General features: G+C 38.1%; 2 protein-coding genes across 3 annotated transcripts in view; both read right to left on the bottom strand.

Moving 5' to 3' along the window:
* Positions 1–414: 414 nt before the first annotated feature.
* On the bottom strand, positions 415–6,859 carry cunh17orf75 (chromosome unknown C17orf75 homolog). Of its 2 annotated transcripts, XM_015053087.1 has the most exons (10): positions 6,473–6,851; positions 6,187–6,261; positions 5,694–5,819; positions 4,665–4,793; positions 4,489–4,549; positions 4,286–4,405; positions 2,793–2,857; positions 2,563–2,702; positions 2,121–2,224; positions 415–1,533 (listed from the first exon to the last, which is right to left on the bottom strand). In XM_015053087.1, the coding sequence occupies exons 1-10, from the start codon at positions 6,613–6,615 to the stop codon at positions 1,324–1,326; spliced, it is 1,173 nt and encodes a 390-aa protein (XP_014908573.1). In that variant the 5' UTR covers positions 6,616–6,851; the 3' UTR covers positions 415–1,323. The 2 variants fall into 2 exon arrangements, with proteins under 2 accessions (XP_014908573.1, XP_014908574.1); XM_015053088.1 differs by lacking the exon at positions 6,187–6,261 and having other exon boundaries at positions 6,473–6,859.
* A 1,943-nt stretch (positions 6,860–8,802) lies between these two features.
* The window catches only part of LOC106960134 (sterile alpha motif domain-containing protein 9-like), a 9,886-nt gene continuing 3,962 nt past the window's right edge, over positions 8,803–14,726 (bottom strand). The window contains exons 2-3 of the mRNA XM_015053081.1: positions 14,650–14,686; positions 8,803–14,304 (exon numbers count right to left, since the gene is read on the bottom strand). Coding sequence (XP_014908567.1) covers positions 9,701–14,304; positions 14,650–14,674 — 4,629 coding nt within the window. The 5' untranslated portion in view covers positions 14,675–14,686 and the 3' untranslated portion in view covers positions 8,803–9,700. The remainder of the gene's footprint in view (positions 14,305–14,649; positions 14,687–14,726) is intronic.

Below are 14,726 nucleotides of genomic sequence, written 5' to 3'. Positions count from 1 at the left end.
ACCACCACAGCACCACAGATAATGCATTTTTTCTAGTTATCACTTTTTTCCATCGATGTAATTGTGCTATTCCCCAATTATTTGGATCAACGTTAAGGAGAAATGTTAACTTGTTGACCAAAATACTCCTCCCGCCCAAAACTCTCATGATGAAGAGCTAAAACTCACTTCACCTGTTAGTGCTAATAATATTATTCCTAATCCTCCTATGACTGTACTGACATCATTAGAAATAACAGTGTTTTGACACAAAACAGTCATTTAAGCCCTTTTTTAATGAATTAATATGCTTCTGATTTGTGCTGTTAAAGATAGAAACAATGCGAGATGTCAGCTGAATCTTGAAAACGATCAAAACAATTATCTCTGTTTAAATGCTGCCGTGCTTTAAAATTAACACCACCACCATCACAGTGCAGCTTAACTGTGTTTATTTCAATCATCTTAGAGAGAACCACAAAAATATTTAGAACAGAGGACTACATGTACAGAAATATCCACACAGATGCACCATGGGTCAGTCACACTATTCTCAACAGCAAAATCAACCTGTTCACACTTCAACGGTTAAAATTAAACACCAACAATAATATTGCTCTCCTACATACTTTGGACAATATTTAATAAGAACCTTCTGAGCTTATTACAATTAGCTATTTAATTGTTTTTTTTTTTAAATGCATGTTCTATATCTAGTTATCTACATGAACTCCCATAAACTCGTGGAAATAATCACATTTGACAGTATTTAGGACTGTTTACACCAGAATTACAACAAAGCATCCCCACAGTTTGAAAAACAAAAGTTGACTTCAGCGCAAAGATGAACACAATGTCAGAGGAGTGAAGGTAGTGCAGGTACTGGGTGGATTATGTAAGAAAACGCTCGAAAGTGATTTGTGCATCATTCTTAAAAGAAAATAACAGTTAAATAATTTAGAGAGCTATTTTGATATAAAATATTGCTAAACATAATTTTAGCCCAGTTACCATAACTTCTTATGTATGTTGGTTCTCTTTTAGTGGCCTCTGTGAGAACTACTGGTAATAGTTATTTCTCAGTTTCTTTATACACACACTCAACATTTACATCTAAGATTGTGTCCTATTTTCTTTTGTCTTACAAAATTCATTTTTACATCCTTTTCTAATTTCTTAATCGTCCGAACTCCTGCAGCGAAAGTAGCACCATCATCGTCGTAGTTCATAAATTAAATTTACTGTTTCTGCTGCCTCGTTTCTCACATTTTCAACAGTATTTTTTTTTTTTTTTTAACAAAATTGAGTAAATGTGGAGCTTTCGGATGTAGTGGAAGCTGTGGGTCAGGCCTGAGCCTGTTCGCCGAGGAATTCGTCCAGGACGGCGATGATGTTGCAGGCTTCGGGCAGGTCGCTGTGCTCCGCCCGGGCATTCTGCAGCAGCACGTCTCCGTTCCCGCAGCCCTGCAGGAACTGGCAGCAGCGGAACAGGGCGTAGTGACTCATCTCGGCCTGACGCACGAAGCGCTTCAGGCTGTTCATGTCCTGGATGGCCTGCGGAGCGGCGGAGGTGGTTCAAACAGAGGAAGTAACGAGCGGGAGAGAAAAAAAAGAAATTATAAAGAAATCAAAACAAAGCAGGAAACTATCGATGTTGATGGGAAGTAATAACAGAAGTTATGAAGAGGAGGAACTGAAAGCCCCGATCTACTGTTTCACAAAGCAGCTTGCTTTTGTAAAAACATAAATAATCTGAAGTGATGCTGCATTTTCAGCATACTGAGTGAAGTTAATCATACAGTGCTTTCCAAACGTACTCATACGACTTGAACTTATTCACATTTTGTATGAGTCTTTTGTATTTTATTGGAATTGTATCCTATACAGTCATATTCAATACATTAGAATATGCTTCCAGATTAAAAGCACCTTTTGGAAATAACCTGTAAGCAGGTATTAAACATTTTTAATAAGCCCACATTACTCTTTTTAAAAATATCTTCGTCATGTTTCCGTCACCTATTAGCAGAAAATCTGAATTTAGGTCTGGACTTTGACTAGACCGTTCTGACACATGAATCTACTTTGATCTAAGCCATTTCACTGTTGCTCTGGCTGCATTAGTGGGTCGCTGTCCTCACCTTCAGCTTGAAGTTCTCCAGAATCTGTCTGAGCAGGAAGGGGTTGCAGCGCTCCGCAGCGTTTAGAAACGCCTGAATCCAGCCGTCGCAGAAACGGTTACTGACTGAGGACAGAAAACATCTGATGAGGCTCACAGAGGGATTTAGTGTTTTAATTACTAGAAGTGCATTTGATCCTGTCCACACTGCATGTTTGGAAGAGAACCTGAATAGGCTGGGTTTATTTTTTGGCGATTCATTTATTCTGAAAAAGAGATTTTGGACATATGCATGTCTACTATAAATACATCACCATTGTGGGCTTTATGCAGTTTGAACCGTGTTCGCTTGTGCAGATGACACCTCATGCAAACCAAATCTCTGAGCAAACATGGACACGCAAGTACGCCTGTGGTCAGTGCTTATAACAGGCGTCTGTACGCGTTCCTCAAACGTGTCTCACCGGTGTTGGTGAGCGTGGGCGGGCTGGAGGAGCAGTCGATAACCACATCAGACTGTGTGTCCTCCGACATGGCTTTGCACAGAGAGGCGGTGGTGGTGTCCTGCTGAGACAGGCCCTGCAAACTGGCTGCTTTAATGAACCTGACACACGGAGAGAACCCGTTACACGCTGCACAGGCATTTACACACGTGGCAGTTTTACTGTGAGGGCTGGGAAAAACGTCGCGCCACCTGGACACGTCGGCCTTTGTCCTCTCGTCCGCATTGGTGACTTCCACGTGCGTGTGACTGAGAGCCTGCAGGAAGAGAGGTTTGGCAGCTGGAGTGTGTTGTTCTGGAAAACATTGTGTCTCGCAGAGAAGCACTGGAGCTACTTCAGGAGATTGTGGTAAATGGACATTTAAAGCAGTGGTTCAGGCAGGATTTACGAGCTACACAAAGACCTGAACTTAAATAAAAATAGAATGAAGAAAAATTAAATAAATTTACATAGTTAAATAAAAAGGGGAGGGAAATTTAAAGGATACAGCAGCTGGAGGGACATCGATCCATATAATAAATGGTTGGTGTAGTAATGTAAACACCAGACTTCCATGAATAAAAGAGGAACAAGCCATCAGTTTCTTATGATGAATCTGAGCTCAAGTCACAGGTAACTAAAATATCTTGCAAAGTGACACCCATGGGCTTTAGATAAAACACTACATGTATTTCAGCAGCTTTGACCTGCAGAAGGCTCGACTTTCTAAGCTGCACAGACCTGAAAAACATCTGAATCTTCAAGTAATGAATTCAGGCTCTGAATCCTGCATCAGGCACGAACAGGAAAAGAAAAGCATCCCTCATTATCGTCACCAGCAAGCCCAAACTTGAGAAATAAGAAAATAAATAAATAAATGAAGAGCATGAAGGAACAAAGAGTTCACTTAAGGCAGCCCACAATAGAACCAAGAGGTGCAGAAGAGTGATGGTATCAAACTCGGCCATAACACCACAACCAATTAAGAAGAAAGTTGGTCTTCTTAGTTGATCATGGTGGTCATGCTGGAGTGTGAATGCATAAAGCGAAGGTTTTTATGATAATGCAGTGACGGTTATAATTTCTCTCCCTGTTCCGACCAGCATTGTTACTATAATAGGGTGTTTATCAACATTTTATTTTATTTTTTCTAAAAACTGAGTCATCAGCATAGCTTCCCTTATATGTTCTAAAAAGCATCAGTGAATAGAAGAAGCTGGAAGTCTCACTTCTTTATACATAATCAGTTTTACTGTTTTACAGAGGTCAAAACTTAAATCAACTCCCACTCTACCAGTCTATGAGGTACTTTCAAAAATACCATGCCATTTGGTGGTAAAAGGTCGAGTCCAACAAAGGGACTTAAAGGGAAGTCAAAACGCGTGATTTGGTTACTGAACTGACAGGAAGATATCAGCAGATGTTTTGTACTCTTAAAAGTAGAAATAAAAAATCAAAACCGTGATAAATGTCGCCAGCCACCACCATATGGCACTTTATGTAACCTTTCTGATGTAGAGGAGTAAGCTACTAATCCTGAACTGATGAAAAAAAAAGTGTATATATAATTAAAGGAAATTTTGGGACGTTTTCCATCTAATACCAGAATAGATGGAATTAGATGAGCATATATGAGCATTAGAGCCTCCATACTGTTTAATTTGATCACCTAATTTCATGCACTTAGTTAGAAGAGAAGACTCACAGCATGCAGCAGGAAGCTGATGTTGCTCTGGACCAGCTGCACTACTCGATAAATGTGCATGACCGACTCCTCGTACCAGCGGCTCAGGTAGGGACGGACTTCCGTCTCAAGGTTCTGCAGCTACAACAAACACACGGTAAGATGTTTAAAAGCGGCAGCCTTGAAATACGACTAGAAAACTTCACTTTGTCACATCTTCCCACCTCTGGAGTTTGAAGGCTGCTGTGAAGGCCTTGGACATATTTATCAAGCTCTAATCTAAATGTAGTTTAAGTCAAAGAATTTAAGAGAATTCAGCAGGAATTGGATTATAGGAATACAGTAAAATCTTGAAGCTTTGTTGTAACTTTTGCTTATTCCATAAAAGAAACAAGGATATAAGTTCAGTCCCTTTTCGGAGCCCCCCATGAAGCAGATGACGTATCCGTTTCCATCAGCGTCCGGCTGATCTGGAGACCTTTCCTGCTCCAGGAGACAGCAGTAGCAGCCGATTGTCTGCTCTGGAAGACTGCAGAGAAAAAGGACGTTTATTAAAAGAAAATGAGAATTTTGTTCATCTGGCGATATTTGGAACAAAGTGCAAACAAAACTTATGTTTTCCTTTCAGTAAAGACTTTCTTCTTGCCACTTTTCCATAAAGATGTCAGATCTGTGGAGCGTGTTGCTTTATTTACACACAATTGGGCTCCATTGACTAATTATGTGATCTGGGAAGGCAATTGGTTGTACTGAATTTTATTTAGGAGTATCAGAGCATAAAATCTCAGCTTTTTGCTGAAACAAAAAAATAACAGTTTATCCACAGCAAAACTAGTATTAAAATTAAAACTTGAAATTAACTGCTGTCCATTCATGGCATGGAAATCTTCGAAGTTGAGAAGATTTCTATGAAATTATGTGTTATTTATGCAAATTATCTATGCAGCGCAAAAATTTTTTTAAGAAACAACTTCTCCCTTCTGTGAAACGTTTTCTACAACTTCTTCAATGTTGCAGCTTTTTATCATTGGTGAGCTCAGATTTCTCTCATAGCCCAATCACAGGCATGTTCTTTAAAAATCTTCGAGTGACTATATGTAGAGTACCTTGCAAATCTATTTAAACTTTTATTCTTAGCTGGCTGAGGCTCATAAAATACTTATCAGTTTTAATTGCGGCGAAATGTAGTTTTAGAAGGTATATCTGAAAACAAATGCAAGTAACATTTTCTAAATGTTTAATTGCAAAAAATATGAAAACCCAGAATAATATTTTTCAAATTTCAAAGGTTTTTGTTGTTCTGTCACATAAGGTCTCAATAACATAGAATAAAGCTTGTGGTTTTAATGACACATAAAAAAAAGTAATCAAAGTGTACAAATACATTTTTAGTCAACCTTAATCTTTGATGGTTTGGTAAAAAAAATACCTGAGTTCCACAGTAGCAATGTTGCCCATGCCTCCAAGAAGAGCTCCTTTACTCAGCCTCCTTGAAATGTAGGTCCGCAGCTCCGGTTCTGCTTCTGATGGAAGGCTGCTGTCAATTAGTGTCAAGCTGTGGACAAAAAATAAATTTAAAAAAAAATCATAAAAGAAGTGGTTAAGATTCAAGCCATCAGGAAAGACGATGAAGAATTTGGAAGCCACTCAAATCGATGGAGAAAAGATGGAGAAAGCGAGGTGATCACAAATAATCCCAGATAATCAGGGTTATCATCCCTGAACACACTCTGGAGAGAGGACACTGTTCAGATGAGGAAGCAGTGTAACTCAGCAACACACTGATGAGAAATCAGAACAAAATCATGAGTGAAGTCAGCCACGATGAGTCCATGCTGGCTGGATATCCAGTGAAAGCCCAAAGTAAAAACAGTGACAGCCACTGAGAAAGCGAGACGGTGGACGGATGGCTCCTGTGTTACCTAAAGTCATCGTGACTTGTTGTGGAGTCTGCACGTCTCTGGTTCCACGCCACATTTTCTCCACAGGCCTCAGATCTAAGACGATCAACAGTTTACTCATCACCTGCTTAGATTTTATATGCATGATTGAGCTTTTACGTGCACAAAGAGGACTGCTGCACAGCAATAAATCCCGGTTTTATTTAGGTGGGAAGCACAGTAAAAACACATTTAACTATTTTATGAACAATAAACAGCGACAGATCGGTCCGAAGTAGCAGCTGCAATAACATAAATTAATCATTACCTTGTGCCCTGATAAAGATAGATGGTGTAGTAGCAGTTCAGCTGAATTTTCTGGCTGTATCCAGCAATATCTTCGCTGTCAAATTCATCTCTCTCCTCCACGTCGATTGAATCCTGGAAAGACGAAGTCTGGGAAGAAAACATCCTGCTGCTACACGGAGGAAGCTAGCATCGGAGGAAACAGGCCAACAGAAGGACTTGATTTAATGTCCGTTGCAGCTTTGTTGTGGATTGGGATCCTATACGTCTCAATCTGAGGCTAATTGTAAAAAGAAAGGGAAAAACCTAAAGGTTGAGCCAGTTTTCCTGCCTGGATCCAACGTGTACTTTCAAAAATATGTCCGACGAAAATTAAGATCTGCCACAAAGGTTCCGGGCTCTTGAGGTTCATTTCACTCGCTGAATAATGAGCGACAATACTTTAGTTCTCCATGTGTTTATTATTCTGATTATTATATGGTTAAAAACATTTCAGCTGAGGTGCTTCTCAACATATTAAGGGATGATAAAAAATAACTTATTCAACTATATAGCTGGGCGGGTTGTCCAGTTAAGTTCCAGTTCTGATGCAGTGTTGGCCATAATATGCTGGATTATCCTGGGCTTGTTTTATATGTTCTTCATACAGGCCGTGTGAAATAAAGGAATTGTAAATACATTTCTTTTAATATTCCAAATGGTTGCTTTAGAATGTTTTTGAACCCACTTGCTGCATTTCTAGTGCAAAATGAAAATCTTTTTTGTTTTTTTTTACTTAAAGCTAGGTGTTTAATTTATGGATTAAAGTACTTATATTTAGTATCACAGTTCACAATACGTAGTTATTGGTTTAAAATAATAAATTTTCCTTGTTTTTTTCCTGTTATAAAAAAACTGCTGTGTAAAATATATCTCTTGCATTTGATTTAATTGAGTTGCTGTAGAAAGATTTCAGGACTAGTTAATGTTTTAAGAACAGTGAAAAGTTACAAGTATTTGTATCCCGTACTACTTGATTGTACGGGGGACAGGCCCCAGTGAGTGACATTTATCAATATATTTCTGATAAGGCAATTTTTTTTATTGTTTATAACAATTCACCTGTAATGTCCTTCACTCAGTCCAACTAGTTCACTCTTTGTTGTTCAAGATCAATTGCTACTATGACATCAGCTTAGTAAAATTCCTGAAATTCAGTTTCTGGATTTTTGTTTTGGTGTGTCACTGTCAAATGTGGTCCCCATAAGGCCAATCTTTTATTTTATCTTATTTTTTTGGTGAGACCCCTGTTCTGGTTCTTTCTTTAATAGGATTAGGGATTCATCCAGTTTCTGGTTTTCTGGACTGCTTGTGGTGGATGCAGTGTTGGTATTACTTTGTATTGATTACTGTACAACAGAGGTCTTAAGGAGACACCAACAAAGCAAATGGAGAATTATGTGGTGTTAAGAAGCACACAAAAACAACTGAGCTTGAACATGATGTTGCCTGCATCACATGACAACTACTCACCCACGGGTCCTAATGCAAATTTTACACAAATACAGGTTTGCTGTGACCAACACTGTGAAGCACACATTGTTGTTGAATTGATGCTGTTTGGTCAAGGTTGCCAGGAACTGTTTTCATTTGTTTACTTTAAAAGGAACTATCTCTTAATTTTAGTCAAAAATAAAGTGGCAAACTCATTCCTGTTTTGTAATGAGCTCTGTTGACTGGGCTTTTAAATAGGCCAAATTAAAAATGGCCCCCTAAATTATCAGTTCAGACATTTGTAGAATTTGTGTGATCTTATACTTAAAAATTAACCCTTCTCAGAAATGTTTTCCTTGGTCTATAGTCTTCATGAAAACTGATTATATGTACATAGTCCTGGCTGAGTGCAATTCATGGATGTTAAGAATGTGGATTACTAGATGCTGCAGCACAAAACTAATAATTTGTCTTTGTTCTGTGGCTTTGTTTCAGTATAACTGTTTTCGTCATTAGTTTAATTTTATTTCATCTTCATTGAGCCAGGATAAAAACTCACTGAGATTAAAACTCCAAGATAAAAACGTAAACACTACCATGACATTTAGATACAACAATTATGAGTGGTCGTCACTTGTTTATTCTCCATTAAATATCAATTTTCCCACATTTTATGCAAGTGTTATGAAGATCTGTCACTGGTCAGTGAATTTTGCCAGGCCTTGATTGGTTATACATTATGAGATTAAACTGACATTTTGTAGTAGAACTTGGGGAATAACACAAAACAAAACAAAACCCAAACAATGCTTTAACTATTAACTGCAGTTGTCATTTACTGGGTGTCATTTTTCTCAAACACTGTATTTTATCAATTAAAGAATACAGAATCCATTTAGTAATAAAAGATTTAATTTGTCTTAGCACTGATTGCTGGAGGTCCTAAAATAAAAAAAACGTGCTTCAGCGTCTGTCCCATCAAACCATTGAACTCTAACAACAATATAATGAGTTCTCTGGGCTTGTTGGCTTTATGTCAATCTATAGAAATAGTACAAATTAATAAAGGTCTGAAGTCAAGATTTTCGAAAGGCAGCTATTACTCCATACACAAATTATGAAAAACATTTATCAAAGTTAGAAAAATTACTTATGCAAAACTTGCTAAAAATGTGAAGACTGATAATCATTATATTTAAAGAAGTGCACAGCGATAATGTAAAATCTTATCTTAAACAGTGGTAAAACCACTTGAAAAAATAACATCTTAAAATAAATCTTAAACCATTGAAAATAAATCAAAACTAAACATATTAACTCTAAATCAAGATGTTTACAAGAGTTGATTAGCTGCTAATTCCATACAGATGTTTTCTTTTTTTCTAGTGTGAACAATGTTTCTCACATTGCTTATGCAGGGAAAATATCTGTTTCCACAGATGGTTCTCTCTGTAACGGACTCTAATTACTGGTTATAAGGTTACTAAACATGTTTCAGAAAAAAATAATATCATTGCTTTATTTGATTTTTATTTTAAACATACTATGCACCAGTGCATATATTCTGCATATTAAAACAAACATTTTAAAGCTGGATAAGACAATAAAATATAACTGAACAAACCTAAATTAATTAACTTATCTATCTTGCTCACATTCACTCAGTCTAGTTAGCAAATACGTCTACAATAAATTACTTTTAGATGGCGTGCCTTTATGATTCAGGTCATGCATTTTCAAGATCAAGATAATTTAACAGGTTAGTTGAGAGTTAACATTATTTCATCACCTGAATGTCAAAAGCAACAACACCATCAAATGAAAAGCCTAAGTAGAAAGTGACCTTTTCATTTCCATAGGGCAAAGAAGCAGAGTATCGAGGAATGACTCTTATTTTGCTGTCTTTATGCCCACATTGGACATACAAGTTTTCATTCTCTGTCCACCCTTCAATCCGTTTCAGTTGCTGCACCACTTCCTTGGTTTTCCACACTTCCCCTCCAAGCCATTTTAGTTTTCTCTCACTCAGAGTTCCTTTGATCTGCTTTTCGATAGCACTTCTATGGACAATCTTGTTTAGGCCTCTTGCCTTTGCCAGGAAGAAGTGTGTGACAATTCTGCTTTTTCTCTGAGACATGTGTTGGATTTTTTGTTCACATAGTCTCTGAAGAGCATCAATGGCCAGTAGAAGTATCTGAGCATCAGTAGAACTCACGTCTTTACTGTTTTCAGGCCAAAACAGGAGAGAGAGAAGAAAGAGGGCACTTGCTGATGACATGTTTTTTCCCTTCGTCTTAAATCCCTTGCTGAGATCTTGTAATTGCTTGAGGGATAAGAGCTTTGAGGATCCAGGTAGGACACAGTTAAGAGCTATCTGGCAAAAAATGACATTTATGAGTTCAGTTTCATCAAGATCCTTCCATGTCAGGCTTTCTGAGTACATGCCCAGGATGTCCTCAAGCTTTTTTCCTGCCCTCTGTGGTTTCCTGTCATAGAGTAAAGAGAGGATGGATGAAACATTTCCTCCTCCAAGCTTATAAGATTTCATCTGTCTTTGGAAAGGTGATAGTATATTTACTTGATCAGTGCTGGCATTTTCAGCTAATTCATCACTCTCCTCCTGTATACCACAGAAAAACCCTGCATAAACAGCACTTTTCTTTGTCAACCATAGCCTTGGATTGTAAACCTGCTCTGGATCTCTTGCATCAAGTTCCTCATCCTCTTCGCTAATGTCAATCTGAAAGTAGCTCAGGTCTTCAGAAATGCATTCCAGAGCCTGTCTCAAGCTCTTTTCCAACCCTTTCAGCTGCTGATGAAATTTCTGCCAGGATATTCTTACTTCTTCTGGTATGTAGTCTGTCAGTAAGTAATTCATCAGCTCTGAATATCCAGTTGTTTTTGAAAAAACATCAACCTCTGATAAGAACTTTAGCAGTCTGCACCCAACATCCACTTCTCCATAGTATGAGTTGTTAAGCATGACTGTCTCTTTCTTTGGTGTTTTTTCAGAGGCTCGAAAAGCAGATATTCCTTTGAGTGCGATGCTTATTATTTCAACTCCCTTCTCTGGAGAAGGGTCTTTTTCTTCAAGGGTGTCATACAAGTGGTAAAACCATCGCTTGTAAACTTGACCCAGTGTGTCAAGGATGAATGTGTCATGGGGAGACAATGATTTTGCTTCCTGTGCCCACTGAAGAGCCTCCTCAAATCTCTCATTTGTGTAAAGCAGCCTGGCAAGTTGTTGTGCAACATAAGCATCTTTTCCCAAAGCTATGAATGCAGCTTTCATCAAGTCAACAGCTTTTTGAACACCACCTCTTTCTGTACAAACTTTTTCAATAAGAGGTGAAAAAGCTGTGTCTTCTTGATCTCCTCTGCTTTTTCTGTTCCTTCTTATGAAAAGAGCTGTTATAACCTTTAAGAATGGATCTCTTTCAAATCTGTGATTGATGAGTACATCATCTTTGATGAGCTCCATGGCAATAGAGCTTTGAGGCATATTTGTGGAGATCTGAGTCAGAATTTCTTTTGCCACTAAAGGGTGAATGATTCGAATCAATTGAATGTGTGTTGAGCTGTCTCTTAGATGGATGAAAATAAGCTTAGCCTCATCAGTGAGATGATCAACAAAGGCATGATACTTCACTCCGCTAAAGTGGTTAGCAATGCCAAGGTAGGCCTCACAGTGTGAAACAGATATGTAGGAATCCTTAACATAGCAATTTAAGAGAGCCACAAATCTGATGAGAGAAGTAATAGATGAGGAATGATCCGTTTTATCTAAGATATTTTTTACAAAATCCTTTATGTAGCTTGGCTGGAACTCTTTACTCATGAGAACAAATGTAAGTATGAATTTGAAGTCTTCTTCAAACTCAAGTTTAAGTTGGTCAACCTTCGTCTGGAACATAGGTTTTTCCTGATCTGACAGTTTGTGGGTGACCGCTACTGTTCGAGATGGTGACTCCCTGCGCATTCTTTCTGGATCATTTGATCTGTTGCAGATGAGCAGGATGAAGCACAGCACAGATTGGTTTATCTTTTTGGTTGCAATAACATTTCCCAGATGTCGTCGAAGATCATCAATGTAGTCTGCATTTTGGTCCTCCAGCAGGAGGAGCACAGGAAGGCATTTGTTTTTGTCATTCTCATCATGTTCCCTCAGTTTCACTGCATGCTCACAAACAATAGTGACTTCTTTTGACTGTTTGACAACTGCACATCGTAGTATTGTTTTCCATTTCCACAGCATCTGTCGTGCCACTGTGCTTCCCCCACTGCCAGGATGATGATATATGTTCACACTTTCTATGGGACGTACAGCTTTGTAACGATGAATCACATTATCCAGGATTGTGCTTGCCTCTTTGTAGGCATCCCGCTCAATGATGTTTCCACATTTGTGCTTTTCAGCAAGCCAGAAGTTAATCCAGTTAATTTTTCCACCACGGTAGAAGTAGAGTTCAGTTTCTTTGATTTCATCATCACCCATGATTTCTAGGTTTGTGTCATCACAGTGGTCAATGGTGATAATCTCCAAAGAGTCTAGCATAGCCTCGTCAACAGACTTTAGGAAACACAAACCCCCATTTGAGACTGGTAGTTTCCTTTCTGGTTGGTTCTTTGACAGCTGAATGCTTTGAACTGTTGCATCCACGTGACTCAGTGGCATGTCAACAATGCTGATTTCTTTGAGTGCAGAAATGGGACAAGAAACCTGAGCCAGACTTGACCATTTTCTGTAGTTTTCCTTTGACTCTGCAATGACTGCAAGGCAATCGTGCCCATTAATTTCTGCATAAAATTCATGAAAAGTTTCAACAAGAGGCTGCTGAACATCAGACATGAACAGAAAGATAACAACAAATGAATTCCTGGGGAGGATTTCATTGCAGATTAGGGACACCGCTTTTTTCATCTTTTTTTTTTGTATTTTGATCCAAGTGATTTCGTCACAGGGAACATTGTTGCCAGGGAAGTTGTTTCGTCCATTGCAATAGATCCAGCTAACTCGGTCAAAGAGCTTCAACGAAGCAATAAGTTCAGCATTTTCCAGTCTTTTGTTGTTTTCATAGTCATTGAGGAAATGTGGGGTTACAGCTTTCTGCTCCTTGTATTTACCATATAGGCCAGATGTTTCAGAATCAGGGTCAAAGTCAAACACACAAAAAAGATTCATGTTAACCAAGAAGGTTATGTTGTCAAGATCTTCTGGCTGTATTTTGTTTGCCACAACAATGTAAAAGAGAGAATTGTCCATGTGCGTTTTCCCTCCGGTCAGAAGGATGGACAGCTTTCTCTTTTGGTCTTCTCTGAATTCGAGAGGTGTTTGGTTGGCTGAAGACTCAGCCTCCTCCCTTTGTTGGTCCTTCTCTCTTAGATCTTGAATAAAGCTAATTAGTTCATCATCAGATATCCGTGGTGTGTTGGCCCCGACCCGGTGATATGGGACTTGCTCTTCACATTTCACTTTCCCATCTTTCTCAGAGAACTTTGGGACACCAACAGAGTATAGTTTACCTTTAACAATGCTGGCTTTTGGGACAATGTCATATTCAACAACCCATGTTTTCTCAGCATTTTCCTTATCAAGGACCTCAATGAAACAGGGATTCCTGATGCATTTCCTAGCATCACTTTGGTGATTTGAGCCTTTAAAGCATTTTTCAATGTAATCTAATGCATCCACAAAATCTTCTTGACTTTGGACTGGTATCCCTATGATTTCACCATGCCTGTGAGTGGATTTGACATTATCCATTATGCCAAAATGAATTGTTCCATTAGCTCTCATATTCATACAGGCACATGCAAATCTCAGGACTTCACTTGCCACTTTTGTTTTAAGTCTTCTTGAGTCCAGTTTGTGTGCAGTTTCTAGTGACTTATATTCATGACATGGAATAATCATGTTTTCAGGTCCCGTCTCTGGGGGAAGCGAATTGTGCTTCACATATCTGAAGTTTGTTGGACGCTGGTCAAATTTTCGATACTCACAGGAGCCCACACCAGACTTTACAATGTCATTGAATGAATTGGAGCTATCGTCTTGCACCTTCTTGTTAGTTGTTCCTTCTGACACAAAAACATTTTCTTTTTTGTCATGTTTTGTATTGCTATTTGTGTCAGTTTTTGTATTTGCTTTGCTCTGTTCTGTCTTTAATAGATCATCTCTTTTCTTGAGTAAATGTTCAATTTGGCCACTTTTCATTCCAATGGTTTTGCTGAGATAATCCCTCTGTAGAGTGGTGAGAACTGAACCAGTCACCTCTTCTTCATTCAGCTTCAGTATGTAATTTTCTTTTATTCCAATGGATTTCAGCCATGAACTCACATGAGATTCAGTCCAGGAGCTGAAAGGCAGTTTCTGCCACTCTGCTGGATAAAAGTGTTTAAATCAAGTGTTAAAATTAATATTTCTTTTGAACAATCTTTATCTGATAAATGAAATATTTAATTCATAGTAACTACAAAACACAAGATGCATAAGCTGCACAATTTATACATAAACTCTTAAATCAATTTAGAATAAACTTCTTTACAGCTATTACAAATAGTTTTTACTATACAATACAAAATGAGTACTCATCTAAAATGATAACAAATTCTCTTAGAATTCACTGGAATACACTGTTGTAATCAAGATCTAAAGCACACATTTCTATCTCTTAACTGTATTGACTGGATTTATTTATTTTTCTGCATTTACTTTATTTTACTTACCCAAATCTGCAGAGTGGCAATCCATTTTACTTGATAACTGCAGGGCAAATAATAGACCATTACTTTATTTATATATA

This window comes from Poecilia latipinna, unplaced genomic scaffold (assembly GCF_001443285.1).
Source record: "Poecilia latipinna isolate Pla-1442-1.1 unplaced genomic scaffold, P_latipinna-1.0 Scaffold1159, whole genome shotgun sequence".
Lineage (NCBI taxonomy): Eukaryota > Metazoa > Chordata > Actinopteri > Cyprinodontiformes > Poeciliidae > Poecilia > Poecilia latipinna.
Note: the sequence above shows the minus strand (reverse complement) of the source record. Positions and strands in the feature narration are given on the sequence as shown.